This window comes from Osmerus mordax (genome assembly GCF_038355195.1).
Source record: "Osmerus mordax isolate fOsmMor3 chromosome 28 unlocalized genomic scaffold, fOsmMor3.pri SUPER_28_unloc_7, whole genome shotgun sequence".
Lineage (NCBI taxonomy): Eukaryota > Metazoa > Chordata > Actinopteri > Osmeriformes > Osmeridae > Osmerus > Osmerus mordax.
The window spans coordinates 151,825-169,533 of NW_027120410.1; the positions used below are offsets into that span (position 1 = coordinate 151,825).

Here is a 17,709-nt window from a genome sequence, read left to right on the forward strand (position 1 = left end):
GCTGTGTACACTTGGAATGGCTTTGTGTCTTTGTGTAACAGTACAAAATGTTGCCTAATTGTCTTCACTTGAACGCTGCTGGAGGTTGGGCAGGATGCTCAGCACCAGAAGCTTGAGTAGTTGCAAAGAGAGAAGTACATTTTGTACAAACAGAAAACTTGTTCAAAATCACAAAACAGGTCTTAGTCTCTGATCAGGAAGGTAGACAGGTTGATTTAGCTACCACCTCTGAAGTGCAATGTCAATGTTTTACATTATTTTATATTTTCAATGTAGAAATTAGATATTTATTTAATATAGAATAACTTTTTTGTTTTAAAGATTTCATTCAAATTTGATTATTTATGCCAGAGAACTGTTGAATCTGTGCACAAATGGAACACATTTTCTATACTTGAAGGATGGAGAAACTTTATGTGTGTATTTAACCCTTGTGCTGCCTTCGGGTCACATGACCCAAAGGTTCATAACGAACCATCGTTGTGTTTACAATACAAAAACAAATAAAAAATAATTTTCTTTTAACCTTCGCAATGTGGGGGGTCTGACACAGCCCAACGGTTAAAAGAAAATGCTTCACTTTGTTTTTGTATGCAGTAAAGTTGTCGCAATACGACGGTGGGTCACAATGACTGATGGGTCAGAATGACCCGAAGATAACACAAGGGTTACTGTATTATTTTGCAACTGTGATGGACTGATGGTACTGAAAAGGCATATCAACTCTGAGGTCCCTCAAGGTCCTGACGTAGGAACCATAGTGAAGTATGCTTGTCGTTCTAGAAGACTAGACTTCCCTCATTGCAGATCTAGAACTGAATCCGCTGATGTCACCCTGCTATGAATAGATTGCTGTCTTGTGAGTGCATGTAACTAAATCTGCTCGACTTAGAAGAACCTGGAAACTTCCTGTGGATGGATGTTGGGTACTTAGATCCTTCTTGTTACTGCCTTGTATAGACCACTCATCCAGGAAGTGATGATTTCCACTGTTATGATGGTTGGCTAGTACCCCTTAATGTTGGTTAAAGTCCGAGGATTGCCATACCTGTAAGAATATATATTCCTCAGTTTAACAGATGTGAAATTTTAATATTTTAGCATACATGTGGTTTTACAATATTAAACTGAGATTGATGCATAGGAAATAGATGGACAGGTCACATGACCTACTGACCACCCTAGGGTTCAGTTGTTGTAGAATCTTCGGAACTTTCTTCCAAGGATGGTGTGAAATTGTAAACAATGCAATTCATCCCTAACTGCTGCTGTGCTTGGAGACATGAAAGTACTTCCTGCTGCAAATGTCATATAGGCTGCCTGCTTTGTCACTAACATTACTACTTCCTGGAAGCTTCCGCTTTAAGGTTTGTATACAACCTTTGACCTTGACCACCTAGCTCACATCCTGCTTACTCATGTCACTTCCTACTTCAGAAATTTCTCCAGACCGTGTTTACAAAAATATTGGTGTCTTCAGAGTAGTGTAAGGCTGGAAGGCTGAGGAGGCACTTGCTACTTTGCTGCATCTTCATGTCTGTGGTCGCTACGGTTACACTGCCACAAGGTGAACATGTTGGCCTCTTCCTCTGCCCACCTGTGGGACTCAACATCTGATTGTCCAAATCATATCCCAGAAGCTCATTTTGGCCTTATTACCATTACTGTACTTTTTATTAGCTTAGTGACATAGAACATATTACCTTCTAGCGTTGTTCTTGGGTTAATGGAGGAGGTGCAGCAGTGTCCTCCCTGCTTCTAGTGTGTGTGGCGTGACCACCTTTACTCCACGTTAAATACCAAAACCAGCTGGAAACATTATAGACATAAATATATATATATATATATATAGGTATATACTTATAATGGCTTTTGTGTGTTGAGTTTGGATTGACCATATAAGCAAGCTTTGATGAAATAATGTGAAAAATTCAGATTGTAGGCAAGATCCCTCAAAGCGATTCTGAATTAATTTAGGAACCATGTTGACTGTGTAGAACGATGTTAGCTGTACACACATAGTATGTGACATAGTACGTGAGTCTTTGGCAGGAAGTCTGACGTAGAACTTCTTAGTATTGTTGGGATCATCAAGGACTGACCACATGCGACTGGGGAGTTGACTAAGTAGCGTTTATAAATGCACTTGTTTTGAATGTAATTAATCTTAACAAATTGTTTGTCGATGTGTCTAATGATGATGAAACAAGAAAAATACACTTTCTGTACAGCAATGGCAATGTTAATTTATTCGCTAACTTTTTTTCTGTGACGTTACATTGCTGTGTCAGCACAGGATTGTTTGTAACAGTATTTACAACAATAAACTACTCGCAGAAAGATGTTGTTGCCTGATTGTTAAAAATATATTTTGGGGGTTGAACACTTCCTGTTTACTGACACACTTGCTGGACTACAGTTTGGATAATTGAAACCAACATGTTCAGACTCGACAAAAGAACAACCAGCCCGGAAAGAATTTCTCCACATAGGTGAAGTTTTAAAGGAATCGTTATAAAATAAAAAGCACTTGGCTGACCCTGACCCCGGCCCGTGTTCAGCATGGAGTCTTAGTGTTCAGCATGGAGTCTTAGTGTTCAGCATGGATAATCTTAGTGTTCAGTGCAACACAGCTGGTGTTAGCAGCATGTGCTAAACTTCTTTTAAGCCAACTTTATATAACTGTTAATAAGAAACTTAAAAGGGGGGGGGGATTAAAGTAATAGTCTGTTATTCAGAAATATCTGAATGTCAACATGAGCATCGATGTTGATCCATGTTAAATTAGCAGGTGTAACATCATTGAAGACCTGTTTGGTGTGATACTGTCTGGGTATAAGGTGCCAAAGTGAATCTCTTTCTCGAAGCAACCCACTTTTAAACTACAACAGTATCAGCACAGCACCAATAAAAAACAAAAACAAACATATGCACACAACACACAATGCCTGTTTTGCAGACTGTGTGACCCAAGTAGCTCTGCAGCCCTACCAGAGATTGTGTGATCAGAATGGTACGATTCCTCAGAGCACAGTCTCTCTGAACACCCCAATCAGGATGGCCAGGTAGGATTCCTCAGAGCACAGTCTCTCTGAACACACCAATCAGGATGGCCAGGTGGGATTCCTCAGAGCACAGTCTCTCTGAACACACCAATCAGACTATGGGGGCGCTCATGGTCCAGGCGTGACCCCCCAGCCCTGGACCCCGCCCCCCGGCGGGCCAGGGGCCGTAGCTCGGCCCAGGTGAAGGTGCTGAGGTCTCCGCAGCTGTGCAGGTGCAGCAACCCCGGCCTCTTCCTCAGGGGGAGGGTCTGGGAGGAGGAGCCTGCCTGTGGGGGGGCGGGGCCTAGTCTTGGGAGGAGTGGCATCTGATTGGCTGGAGTGACCGTCTCTGATCCTGTGATCACCTGCAGGAGGGTACCAACATACTGAATAAATAACCTGAACATTAAACCTGCACCTTGGACCAGTTGACCAGTCCAGCAGGTCACGTACCAGAGAGACCTCACGTCCACACGTGCCAGGTGAGTAGTCCCAACCTGGAGCTCTAGTGTGTCTAGTGTAAGATCCTGCTCTGCTTTCATTTAACATGGTCTACATACAGGCTTGGCTTAGATGGAAGTCATGGGTGGGGGTGGCATTACTGAACAATATTTACCTGCTATTAATCACTCAAACATAGAGTAAAGATGATTTGAGATACAGATCAGTTGTATGTACTTCTTAGCAAACATTGACTGTTAATCATTTTTTGTCATTTTGTCTTTTTTTTTCCATTATTTTCTTCCCCTACAGGCATGACCACATCATCATCATTCATGATTGCTTGTACATACAACTGATCTATATCTAAAATCATCTTTACTCTACGTTTGAGTAGAGTTTGGGGTCCTCTACAAAAATTCAACTGGGTCGCATAACCCCAGTTGTAGCAGTCGGAAATCCTCAGGGGGGAGACACCCTCAGCTCCAGTCAACTGTGGGTGGGAATCGAACCAGCCATGTTGCAACTCCAAGGCACCTGTTGCCTCATCATAGTTCGCATTAACTACGAATGAGCGATGTCATTCACAATCTGACCGATTAAGGGTACATGTGTTCAAGATGGGAGCAAAAGCTGTTGAGAAAAACGGAACCAACGAATTCCAAATAGATCCAATTTATCTGGTGGTATTGGTCATGTGATCTTATTGCCAATCAACGCAAACATGGCCAGGTCTGTCTCGGGTGTGTGGGTGATTGTGAGCAGTATAGATATATATCTATGGTGAGCAGTATCTATGCAATCACATTGACTTTTTCTCACTTTTGGGGTGCAAAGACAGTCACCAATTGCTATGTCCATAGAACAAACAGATCAGTCTTATCTTTATGAAAAAACTCTTGGGTACCCCTTCTCTACACAGGTCTGCGTACCTGCTCTATGTAGCTAGCACAGCGCACAGGGTCTGCTCACCTGCTCTATGTAGCTAGCACAGCGCACAGGGTCTGCGTACCTGCTCTATGTAGCTAGCACAGCGCACAGGGTCTGCGTACCTGCTCTATGTAGCTAGCACAGCGCACAGGGTCTGCTCACCTGCTCTATGTAGCTAGCACAGCGCACAGGGTCTGCTCACCTGCTCTATGTAGCTAGCACAGCGCACAGGGTCTGCGTACCTGCTCTATGTAACTAGCACAGCGCACAGGGTCTGCTCACCTGCTCTATGTAGCTAGCACAGCGCACAGGGTCTGCTCACCTGCTCTATGTAGCTAGCACAGCGCACAGGGTCTGCTCACCTGCTCTATGTAGCTAGCACAGCGCACAGGGTCTGCTCACCTGCTCTATGTAGCTAGCACAGCGCACAGGGTCTGCTCACCTGCTCTATGTAGCTAGCACAGCGCACAGGGTCTGCGTACCTGCTCTATGTAGCTAGCACAGCGCACAGGGTCTGCGTACCTGCTCTATGTAGCTAGCACAGCGCACAGGGTCTGCTCACCTGCTCTATGTAGCTAGCACAGCGCACAGGGTCTGCGTACCTGCTCTATGTAGCTAGCACAGCGCACAGGGTCTGCTCACCTGCTCTATGTAGCTAGCACAGCGCACAGGGTCTGCGTACCTGCTCTATGTAGCTAGCACAGCGCACAGGGTCTGCGTACCTGCTCTATGTAGCTAGCACAGCACACAGGGTCTGCGTACCTGCTCTATGTAACTAGCACAGCGCACAGGGTCTGCTCACCTGCTCTATGTAGCTAGCACAGCGCACAGGGTCTGCTCACCTGCTCTATGTAGCTAGCACAGCGCACAGGGTCTGCTCACCTGCTCTATGTAGCTAGCACAGCGCACAGCCTCCTCCATGTGCTCCTGGTCGGAGCGTAGCACGCTGCGGATGCTGTCCACCAGCTCCTGCACCTCAGGGGCCAGCCCGCACGCTGACGGCTGCTCCAGGAAGCGGCTCACCAGCTGCTGGGTTTGCCGGTAGCTCTGGTGGTCCACCATGGAGGAGGGCCGGGGGCGCCTCGGTGCCCTGGGGCCCCTGCGGAGGGTCACCATCTGGGGCTGGGGGGCTAGGGTGGACTGGGAGGTCTGGGTGGATGAGTCTGTGGTCCGTTTTGCAGCTTCGCAGCTTAGGACTGGGGGGGAAGAGTGTGTGAGTTGAGTGTGGAGGTAAGGGGGGGGTGGGGTCAACATGTCAGTAGTGTGGAGGTAAGGGGGGGGTGGGGTCAACATGTCAGTAGTGTGGAGGTAAGGGGGGGTGGGGTCAACATGTCAGTAGTGTGGAGGTAAGGGGGGGGTGGGGTCAACATGTCAGTAGTGTGGAGGTAAGGGGGGGTGGGGTCAACATGTCAGTAGTGTGGAGGTAAGGGGGGGTGGGGTCAACATGTCAGTAGTGTGGAGGTAAGGGGGGGTGGGGTCAACATGTCAGTAGTGTGGAGGTAAGGGGGGGTGGGGTCAACATGTCAGTAGTGTAAGTGCACATATGTGGAACTGTGTTACATGCTGACATTCAGGGACATCTGGATGTATATATATATATATATATATATATATATCTGCAGAGCTCCTAATGTGTCTGCTCACACACACACCCTTTACCTTTGGCTGCCAGGTCCACTAGAACCGGGTCACTGTTGGACCTGTGGAGACGATGGCGCTGAGTGGGGGGCACCAGCCCTGGCTGGAGGGGTCCCAGGGGGGGCGAGGAGGGTCGGGGCCTTGGCTGGGGGGGTCTGGGGTGGTGCAGGGGGGGTGAGGGTAGGGGCCCTGGCTGGGGGGGTCTGGGGTGGTGCAGGGGGGGTGAGGGTAGGGGCCCTGGGTGGGGGGGTGAATGGGCCATTGGCAGGGGGACAGGGGGGCAGCCCTCTGAAAGACAAACAGACAGATAATAAACCTCTGTTCCACCACCATCTCAAGTCTTTATTTCTTACATTCCACACATCATAAAATAACACAAGACATGAACAGAGAAGTGTGTTCCTGTGAGCTGCCAGACACCCAAACATGTCTCTCTCCCTCTCCTGCTCTCTCTGTCTCTCCTGCTCTCTCTGTCTCTCCTGCTCTCTCTGTCTCTCCTGCTCTCTCTCTCTCTCTTTCTCTGTCTCTCCTGCTCTCTCTCTCTCTCTCTCTCTCTCTCCTGCTCTCTCTCTCTCTCTCCTGCTCTCTCTCTCCTGCTCTCTCTCTCCTGCTCTCTCTCTCCTGCTCTCTCTGTCTCTCCTGCTCTCTCTGTCTCTCCTGCTCTCTGTCTCTCCTGCTCTCTCTGTCTCTCCTGCTCTCTCTGTCTCTCCTGCTCTCTCTGTCTCTCCTGCTCTCTCTCTCTCTCTGGACCAGAGCGATCCTGTGTCCACATTAAGCCCACATGTCAAGAGAGCGAGAGGGGGTGGGAATGTAGCATCTGAGACTAAAATAAATACATGGAACTACAGCTCCACAGAGAGAACTACAGCTCCACAGAGAGAACTACAGCTCCACAGAGACAGCTCCACAGAGACAGCTCCACAGAGAGAACTACAGCTCCACAGAGAGAACTACAGCTCCACAGAGAGAACTACAGCTCCACAGAGACAGCTCCACAGAGAGAACTACAGCTCCACAGAGAGAACTACAGCTCCACAGAGAGAACTACAGCTCCACAGAGAGAACTACAGCTCCACAGAGACAGCTCCACAGAGAGAACTACAGCTCCACAGAGAGAACTACAGCTCCACAGAGAGAACTACAGCTCCACAGAGAGAACTACAGCTCTACTTCCAAAGAGAGAACTACAGCTCTACTTCCACAGAGAGAACTACAGCAGGCCCATGTCTGTGGTGTAGCTACAAGTCGGGCTGGGCTGTGTCATGTTCTCCAGAGAGGCTCCCACCTGGCCCTGCACCCTCTCTCTGCTCCTCCAGATCCATCTCTGCCTCCTGTAGACAGGAGACACATCGTCAAACACACTATGTCTACTACTTTCATATTGCCATACCTCGTGACCATTTTATAAAAGCAACAGCTCACCTTTTTATATCACAGCAAGCAGTACACTATAGATGTACTGTATATAGTTTATCTATGTATGTATGTTTACAGTGTGTACACAGTGTTGCTGGTGGTAATGTACCTGTACAGGTAGGGGACAGGAGGGGGAGGAGCCAGCAACCGCCTCGTAAGGAGGGGGCGGGTCCAGAGGACAGAACACCTCCCCCCCCTTGATCCTGGAGACGTGAGGGAGGGGCATCGCGCTGTCCCCAAACATCCTGAAACACAGAACTGATAACCAGGGAACTGATAACCGCACACAACCAAACATCCTGAAACACAGAACTGATAACCAGGGAACTGATAACCGCACACAACCAAACATCCTGAAACACAGAACTGATAACCGCACACAACCAAACGTCCTGAAACACAGAACTGATAACCGTACACAACCAAACATCCTGAAACACAGGGAACTGATAACCGCACACAACCAAACATCCTGAAACACAGGAAACTGATAACCGCACACAACCAAACATCCTGAAACACAGGGAACTGATAACCGCACACAACCAAACATCCTGAAACACAGAACTGATAACATACAAAACCAAACCATGACCTGTATGTGTGTGTATGTGTGAGTGTATGTGTGAGAGTGTGTGTGTGAGTGACTTTTACCGGCGGGCCAGGCGGGGTGTGTATGAGTAGAAGGTGGAGAAGTAGGAAGGGGGCGGGGCCGGGGGGACAAACTCATCTGGGTCAGGGACCGGTGCTGGCTCCTCCCCCTCCTCTGCTATTGAACGAGGCTCATCCTATTGGAAAGAGGCGACAGGTCACATGATGAAAGCTTCATATTCACGTACACACCAGATATGAACTTATTATTTCAAGACATTAGTTCATAAAATTATCTTGTTGTTAGTTAATGTATTCATGTCAGACTCTGTATCCAAACTAATGTGCAGGGGGAATTTAACCTGCGCCCTCTTGATCTGTAGTCAAATGCTCTAACCACTGCTGAGCTGAGCTATACCCATCACTACCACCAACTACTGTGTTGGAGGAGGAGGAACCTGATTGGCTACCGTGCCATGGAGGAGAGATGTGATTTGCTCACCAGGCAGGGTGGGCGGGAGGTGAGGATCTGGAGGTATCGCAGGGCGGCGGCCACCAGACACACGGCCGCTGTGAGGGCGTTCAGGGCACACAGCGCAAACAGAACCTTCTGGAACACACCGGGGGGTCGTCAGGAGAAACACACACACACACCTATAACTACACCCACACACCTATAACTACACACACACACACACCTATAACTACACGCACACACACCTATAACTACACACACACACACACACCTATAACTACACACACACACACACACCTATAACTACACACACCTATAACTACACACACACACCTATAACTACACACACACACACACTTGTACATAGAGCAGCATACATGTGTACCTTGAGCAGGATCTTCATGGTGTTGCAGGAGTGTCCAGGGTGCAGCAGCAGCAGCTTGTCTTCAGGACAGGACGAGGAGGGGGGGAGGGGGCAGCAGAGACACGCATCCCCCGCCTCGCTCTGGAGGAACACACACACGTTACAACACACACACACACCTAAACACACACACACACACACGTTACAACACACACACACACCTAAACACACACACACACGTTACAACACACACACACACACCACTACTACTGTAACACACACCTAGACTGACTAGTGAAGCACGCCAGCTCTTACTGACCAGCTGGCAGGAGGACATGCTGGAGACCAACTGGGCTCCCTGGCAGCACAGGATGAAGCCAGCCAGGTTGAGCAGCACACACACCACGGAGAGGAGCACGAACATGTTCACCTGGGGGGGAGGAGAGAGGGGTTAGAGCAGCCATGTTCACCTGGGGGGGAGGAGAGAGGGGTTAGAGCAGCCATGTTCACCTGGGGTGGAGGAGAGAGGGGTTAGAGCACAACATGTTCCTTCGGGGGGTACATAGAGATACATTAGAGGCAAATGTGGTATTAATTGTTTTAAAAAGAAAGTTGTAATGCTGAGCCTACTTCAAACTAATTCCATCAGACCAGAGGAACCATCAACCCTGCCTGTGGCTGCCAGGACCAGAGGAACCATCAACCCTGCCTGTGGCTGCCAGGACCAGAGGAACCATCAACCCTGCCTGTGGCTGCCAGGACCAGAGGAACCATCAACCCTGCCTGTGGCTGCCAGGACCAGGGGAACCATCAACCCTGCCTGTGGCTGCCAGGACCAGGGGAACCATCAACCCTGCCTGTGGCTGCCAGGACCAGGGGAACCATCAACCCTGCCTGTGGCTGCCAGGACCAGGGGAACCATCAACCCTGCCTGTGGCTGCCAGGACCAGGGGAACCATCAACCCTGCCTGTGGCTGCCAGGACCAGGGGAACCATCAACCCTGCCTGTGGCTGCCAGGACCAGGGGAACCATCAACCCTGCCTGTGGCTGCCAGGACCAGGGGAACCATCAACCCTGCCTGTGGCTGCCAGGACCAGGGGAACCATCAACCCTGCCTGTGGCTGCCAGGACCAGAGGAACCATCAACCCTGCCTGTGGCTGCCAGGACCAGGGGAACCATCAACCCTGCCTGTGGCTGCCAGGACCAGAGGAACCATCAACCCTGCCTGTGGCTGCCAGGACCAGAGGAACCATCAACCCTGCCTGTGGCTGCCAGGACCAGGGGAACCATCAACCCTGCCTGTGGCTGCCAGGACCAGAGGAACCATCAACTCTGCCTGTGGCTGCCAGGACCAGAGGAACCATCAACCCTGCCTGTGGCTGCCAGGACCAGGGGACTGGTGCCACTGTCTCTGTGTGTGCGTGTGTGTGTGTGCGTGTGTGTGTGTGTGCATGTGTGTGTGTGTGCGTGTGTGTGTGTGCGCGCGTGTGTGCGTGTGTGTGCGTATATGAGTTATATGGGCTAAGGAAGGAATTGTTTTTATCTCTGGGTGTGACACAGAAAAAGATAGAGAATATAGGGAAGATAATGAGTCATTGTTTCACCTCATTCCACACTAAAGTGTGTGTGTGTTGGGAAGCGTGTGTGTGGGAGAGTGTGTATGGGAGGTTGTGTGTGGGAGGGGGGTCACCTGACTAGTTTCTAGACTGCTGGTTAGACCACTACACAAACACACATTCTTGGTTAAGAGACTAAAAGTCTCTGGAATTCAACCAACAACCAAAACAACTGCCTTTCTCTTTGACTCGTTTCCTTAACAACCCCCCTTCCATTCCTCCCCCTCTTCCTCTTCTTTCCTCTCCCCCCCTCCTCCTCCCCTCTTCTCACCCCCTCCCCCCACACACACACACAAACATTCCCTCCCCCCCACACCCTACAGCCTAGACAACTCGACTCCAGATTCAAGCCCTTCAGCAATCAGCAACTTCGGGGGGGGGGGGGGGGGGGTGACACTGTACACATACACTGAGGTCTTCTTTTCCATGCTTGAAAGAAAATCATATTTACATTGTTTCCACCGACTATACAGAAGCATCTCTAGTGTTTCTAGTGAGTCACACTTTTAACAGAAAGAAAAGGCTTGTGCATTAACACAGTAAAAAGTTTGTTTTGGGCTCAGAATACAGCATGCTCAGGGCAGGGGTCAGAGGAGGACTAGGACAGCATCTAGGACATGTTCCGGTGTTTAACTACTTCTCTGTGGGGATCTTCACTGGCAGCATTACACGGTTCTTAAGATCTGCACATACTGACAATAATCTTCCCTCAAAACACAGGAGCATAACAGGGTAACAAGGGTCCATTCTGGGTTTGTTAGTCTTCTTCTGATGGGAAAACCGCTTATCTGGAACTAATCAGCTACACACAGAGATATATGTCACAAACGGCTTTCGCACAGTTTTTAAAACAAGGCCATGGTTCCACACATAATAGACCTTGTGACCTCTGAACCCTGACTACTAGGTGGTGTGTTGAGGTGTGGGGAGGTGTGGAGTTGGGGAGAGGTGTGGAGAGAGGTGTGGAGAGGTGTGGAGAGGTGTGGAGTTGGGGAGAGGTGGTGTGTTGAGGTGTTGACTTACCAACAGCAGCATGGGGCGCCTCCATGTTGTGAGCCCCACAATCCCTGATAGGATCACCTGCGGACACAACACACAACATTTATAGAGACACACAACAGCATTTATACTAGTGGTGGGCCGTTATTGGCGTTAATGCGCGTTAACGCGCTGCGACTCTTATCGGCGATAAAAAAAATATCGCCGTTAATCTATTCTCAAAGTTGAGTTGGGAGCTGGGTCTATACTACGCAAGCTATGATGACTTTCACCTTGATATTTTAGCGCGGATGTATACCTAGCCGAATTGCACTGTAGGGGGCGAGAACGAGTCTTCGAACCTGTGTGTATGCCTTGTGTATGAAATTATCACATCAAACGTGACGTGCTAACATTTATATTTAGTCATTTAGCAGACGCTCTTATCCAGAGCGACTTACAGTAAGTACAGGGACATTCCCCCGAGGCAAGTAGGGTGAAGTGCCTTGCCCAAGGACACAACGTCATCTGGCATGGCCGGGAATCGAACTGGCAACCTTCTGATTACAAACCCGCTTCCCTAACCGCTCAGCCACCTGACTCCCTAACATGGATGCAGCTATGAAGCTTCAGGGTAAATGTATTTTTAAGAAGCTTCCCAATGGAAACCTCGACAAGACTAAGGTTGTTTGCACCTTGTGCTATGCAGAGTTAGTTTACTGTAGGAGTTCTTCCAGTCTCAAATACCACCTAAACGCAAAGCATCCCTTAGCTAATGCGGAAGATGCCGGGCCAAGCACTGATGTAGCGCGTTTGAGTGCAACCAAGGCAAGCCCGTCAGTACAGCTCTATCAGCCAAGCTAACTAATCTAATAAACAGTTAATAAACACAAGTACATCTTATTGAACATAATTTATTTTCATCACCAATTATCATAGTAGAACAGCTTTCTCAAGCAGTTTGTGATGCATTTTGGAAACGGGAGATGAGCTCCTGGTCTAATGCGCCACCTGGCTTGAGAAACCCGTTCTCAAAGACTTACTTTTAGTCATTATTTGCGTAGCACACATATTCTGAATGCCTTTGGCGGAATTCAAATGAGCCATTTTAATCTAGATTAATCTAGATTAACGCGAGATTAATCTAGATTTAAAAAAATTATCTATGCCCACCACTAATTTATACACACAAAGGAACAGGCAAAAACATGGTGAGCATTAACAAAAACACAATGGAACATATGTACAAAATGTTGCGTGAGAATGTACACACACACACACACATACGTTGGTTCCTACCGAGGCTGTGCTGGATGAACAGTTGTCCCATGAAGAACGCGGTTGTGAGACAGAGAGACCCTGACTTTGCCCTCAGACAGAAATATCCAGACTATTCTGGGTCGAGGATAATCAGGAACATGCTGCTTCGGGTTCATGTCTCATCACTGAACACACACTGGAACACACACTACCCAGCACAACACACACTACCCAGCACAACACACAACACTACCCAGCACAACACACACTACCCAGCACAACACACACTACCCAGCACAACACACAACACTACCCAGCACAACACACACTACCCAGCACAACACACACTACCCAGCACAACACACAACACTACCCAGCACAACACACACTACCCAGCACAACACACACTACAACACACACTACTCAGCACAACACACACTACCCAGCACAACACACACTACCCAGCACAACACACAACACTACCCAGCACAACACACACTACCCAGCACAACACACACTACCCAGCACAACACACACTACCCAGCACAACACACAACACTACCCAGCACAACACACACTACCCAGCACAACACACACTACAAAACACACTACTCAGCACAACACACACTACCCAGCACAACACACACTACCCAGCACAACACACAACACTACCCAGCACAACACACACTACCCAGCACAACACACACTACAACACACACTACTCAGCACAACACACGCTACCCAGCACAACACACACTACCCAGCACAGCACAACACTACCCAGCACAGCACAACACTACCCAGCACAACACACACTACAACACACACTACAGCACAACACTACCCAGCACAACACACACACTACCCAGCACAACACACACACTACCCAGCACAACACACACACTACCCAGCACAACACACACACTACCCAGCACAACATACACTACCCAGCACAACACACACTACCCAGCACAACACACACCACAACACACACTACCCAGCACAACACACACTACCCAGCACAACACACACTACAACACACACTATCCAGCACAACACACACTACCCAGCACAACACACACCACAACACACACTACCCAGCACAACACACACTACAACACACACTACCCAGCACAACACACACTACCCAGCACAACACTACCCAGCACAACACACACTACCCAGCACAGCACAACACTACCCAGCACAACACACACTACCCAGCACAACACACACTACAACACACACTACCCAGCACAACACACACTACAACACACACTACTCAGCACAACACACACTACAACACACACTACCCAGCACAACACACAACACTACCCAGCACAACACACAACACTACCCAGCACAACACACAACACTAACTAAATAACAAACTAACCCAGCTATACAGACCACACGGTCACAAACACTGAGCACACACACACTGGGTTTGTTTGCTAACACACACACCTACACACACACACACTACCACACACACACGGTCCCAAACACTGATAGGAAAACTTTGCCTTTTTACGTTTATGTTCCAAAAGGGTCAGTTCATATGGACCTTTATATCTAGGCTTGTTAGTGACCTATCAGATGCGAGGGGGGCATGAGGGGGGGGTGAGAGGATGAGGTGTGTAACAGACGCTCCTCCTAACTGAGGACACAGCTGTCTGCTTCCTGTGCTGCTGCAGGGGATTGTGGGGGCTGGAGTCTCTCCAGATGTACTACCCTGGTGTCCTCATCTCCCCTCTCTCCCCGGCCCAGTGCTGGTCTCTCCAGCAGCCCAGCAGGAGGAAGACTAACCCAGTGCTGGTCTCTCCAGCAGCCCAGCAGGAGGAGGAAGACTAACCCAGTGCTGGTCTCTCCAGCAGCCCAGCAGGAGGAGGAAGACTAACCCAGTGCTGGTCTCTCCAGCAGCCCAGCAGGAGGAGGAAGACTAACCCAGTGCTGGTCTCTCCAGCAGCCCAGCAGGAGGAGGAAGACTAACCCAGTGCTGGTCTCTCCAGCAGCCCAGCAGGAGGAAGACTAAGCGCTTCCATATGTGAGGGAGGCGCCACGCTACAATCTGGGGTTGCAAAATCTCCACCGAACTGGCCTGACCTTTCGTCTGTAACAGGATTTATATACACTCTAGTAAAATATTGACTGGATTGGGGTTATTTGTGTCTAGTTTGGGTTTACTCAAGGGGAAGAACGTTATCGCCTGCTGTCCTCAAAATGCAGCATTTCAGACAGAACTCAGCAGGTTGCAACATTTAAACTCTTTGTTGGAACTTCAGAGTTCAGTCAGAAGGAGAAGGCGGGGGTCCTTGTCTGGGCTCACACTCGTGGTCCTGGGGAGTCTGACAACTAGAGTTGGTACAGGGACCAGTACTGCAGGTGATAAGTAACCCACACACAGACCAGTACTGCAGGTGATAAGTAACCCACACACAGACCAGTACTGCAGGTGATAAGTAACCCACACACAGACCAGTACTGCAGGTGATAAGTAACCCACACACAGACCAGTACTGCAGGTGATAAGTAACCCACACACAGACAAGAAAACTAGAAAGACAAGCAGTTCCGACAGCAATTCCAAACCCCTGCTAAACTAGTCCCCAGAATCCTGGATACCTCACTTCCGGCTTGCTGATCATCTGCAGTACCTGCCCATGAGCTTCAACTGAGTGGTGTGATGCAAGTGTGGAGCCTAAAAGATTGTTGGACAATGAGAGGCACTTATGTAACCCTTGTGTGTTATCATCAAGGGTCATTGTGACCCACCCACGTGTTGCGACCACTTCACCTCATACAAAAATAAAGTGAAGCATTTTCTTTTAACCATCGGGCTGTCTCACACCCCCCACAGCGCGAAGGTTAAAAGAAAATGCTTTTTATTTGTTTTTGTATTGGGTAAAGTGACCCGAAGGCAGCACAAGGGTTAAAAGGTCACAAAAAGCACACACCACCATCACCATGGTTAGGAGTGAATCTTTCACAGGCTGACATGAACTTCTTAGCTGGGATAGGGTTCTGTTACTTCTGCAATCGAGAACAGGTAGGTAATTTAACCTAAATATCATCAACATATCATTGCCATTTTTACAAGCCACTGGAGCAACACAACGTCTAGACTACAGGACCGTGTTGATATTTGCTGGGTAAGTTAACCCTAACCCTAACAACTCGCATCAGAGGGAAAGGGATTCCAAATGGGTGGGTAGAGTCAACACAACACACAGGTCATAATGACCCTGGCTGGCATACACATCACAACACACAGGTCATACATCTGCCACATCAGTGATGTGACGTCACCAACGCTGGACAATGTAATATCTCACAGCAATATGAGAAGTACATGTTAAAGAGCCATGTCTTAGTACTGCAGAAATACTGCCATTTTCAACATTAGAGCTTATTTTAACGCCATTCGCAGTGAATACGTAAGCTACCTGTTGATGCATGAACCATAGGTTCAAGCATGTAGTGTGTGGGGAGGTGGTGCGTGTGTGCGGTGTATTTGTTTGCATGTCGGCAGAGGTGAGCAAGGGTGAAGTGCTAGAGCAGGACATGGGATTGACAATTGAGTCCTCCGGTAGAATATAGCCTATTAGGTGCTTGCTTCTCTCAGTCATACAATACGTAGGTTATAATATCATTAAACTAGTTCTTTATTGTGAGGGGTAGTTACACTTGGCGCCCATGTACCAAGTGGAGCCTGTGTAGAGACAGTTGAAACACAACCCCAACGCTACACTGTGATAGTGATAGTACACTGTTAGTGTGTTGACCATAGTGTGGAACACATGCGGATCTCGTAGGAACCGTGCTAACATGAAGCAGTCTGCCGTGAGTTTCAAAAAAGGAAAACTTACCGAAGAGCCAGCCCAGAATGGGCACGAGCTGCGGATGGGGGGCGAGCTGCTCAGCGACAATGCTCCGAAAGAGAGCGCGACCATGGAGCACCCGAGCAGGAGCTGCAGCAAGCCGAGTGAGAGCAGCGGGCGCCCGGGGAGTAGCGCGGGGATGATCCGCGACTGAGACCCCGGCATGCGAGAGCTGGATATACAACGGGGTCGGCTTCTGTATGAAGGCTCTGCCCACTGAGAGGCCAGCGAAGCACCGGTAACGGCGCAACAGGAGCCGGGGAGAACTACCGGGAGAGACATTTGGGAAGCACGTCCAGTAAAACAACAACTAGCCACGAGCCTGGATAAAACCGGGGAAGGCGTATTCTCATTTTCTCCTTTATGTTATGAACTAAAGCGTGAATCCATCCGCGGGTTTCGACCAGCTAGCGGCTACAGCTGCCATGGTCTAACCGAAGTGTCTCAGATTGAAGTTTTAAAATAACTACTCGGTGACTAGGGTCTCGTCTTACGTTTCACATATTTTGGCTGCGTGACAAAATGGGCGGAGGAAAGCAGGTCGCGTGGGAACTGGGCGGACCTGTGTCGTGCCAACTGCCATGGCACTTATCCCCACCTGGCCGCGGGAGCGCGCGTGCACTCAGAAGCGGAGTTTAACTGCTGCATTTCGAATTCACCTCTTAAATGGAATTATATCAGGTCATTTATTCACCTGATATAATGTGTAACCCCTCCCCTAACATGCAAAGGGTCTGTCCTGCCATCATGTGTGTTATTTTCTGTGTTCTTTTGGTCACAATGAACAACCTGAGATCATATGTAGATGTCTGCTCTTTTCTAGCTAAAGTTACAGAGGGGAAACACATATCAGGTGAAAAAACTGCCATATTATCTCAGGTTGTTCATTGTGACCAAAAGAACACAGAAACACAGACACAACCGGGGACGAGTCTGATTACAGGTGGGAAGCTGGTGACCTGGTGCAGCCAGAACAACTTAGAGCTCAATGCTCTTAAGACAGTGGAGATGGTTATGGACTTCAGGAAGAATATAGCCCCACTCACCCCCATCACCCTGTGCGACTCCCCAGT

General features: G+C 49.0%; 1 protein-coding gene across 1 annotated transcript; it reads right to left on the reverse strand.

The window, feature by feature from the left end:
• Positions 1 to 2,108: 2,108 nt before the first annotated feature.
• Positions 2,109 to 17,065, reverse strand: fam189a2 (family with sequence similarity 189 member A2). Its single transcript, XM_067231863.1, has 11 exons — positions 16,625 to 17,065; positions 11,541 to 11,597; positions 9,219 to 9,329; positions 8,921 to 9,040; positions 8,563 to 8,670; positions 8,124 to 8,257; positions 7,579 to 7,714; positions 7,339 to 7,384; positions 6,075 to 6,341; positions 5,298 to 5,611; positions 2,109 to 3,409 (listed from the first exon to the last, which is right to left on the reverse strand). The coding sequence occupies exons 1-11, from the start codon at positions 16,916 to 16,918 to the stop codon at positions 3,128 to 3,130; spliced, it is 1,869 nt and encodes a 622-aa protein (XP_067087964.1). The 5' UTR covers positions 16,919 to 17,065; the 3' UTR covers positions 2,109 to 3,127.
• Positions 17,066 to 17,709: the final 644 nt, after the last annotated feature.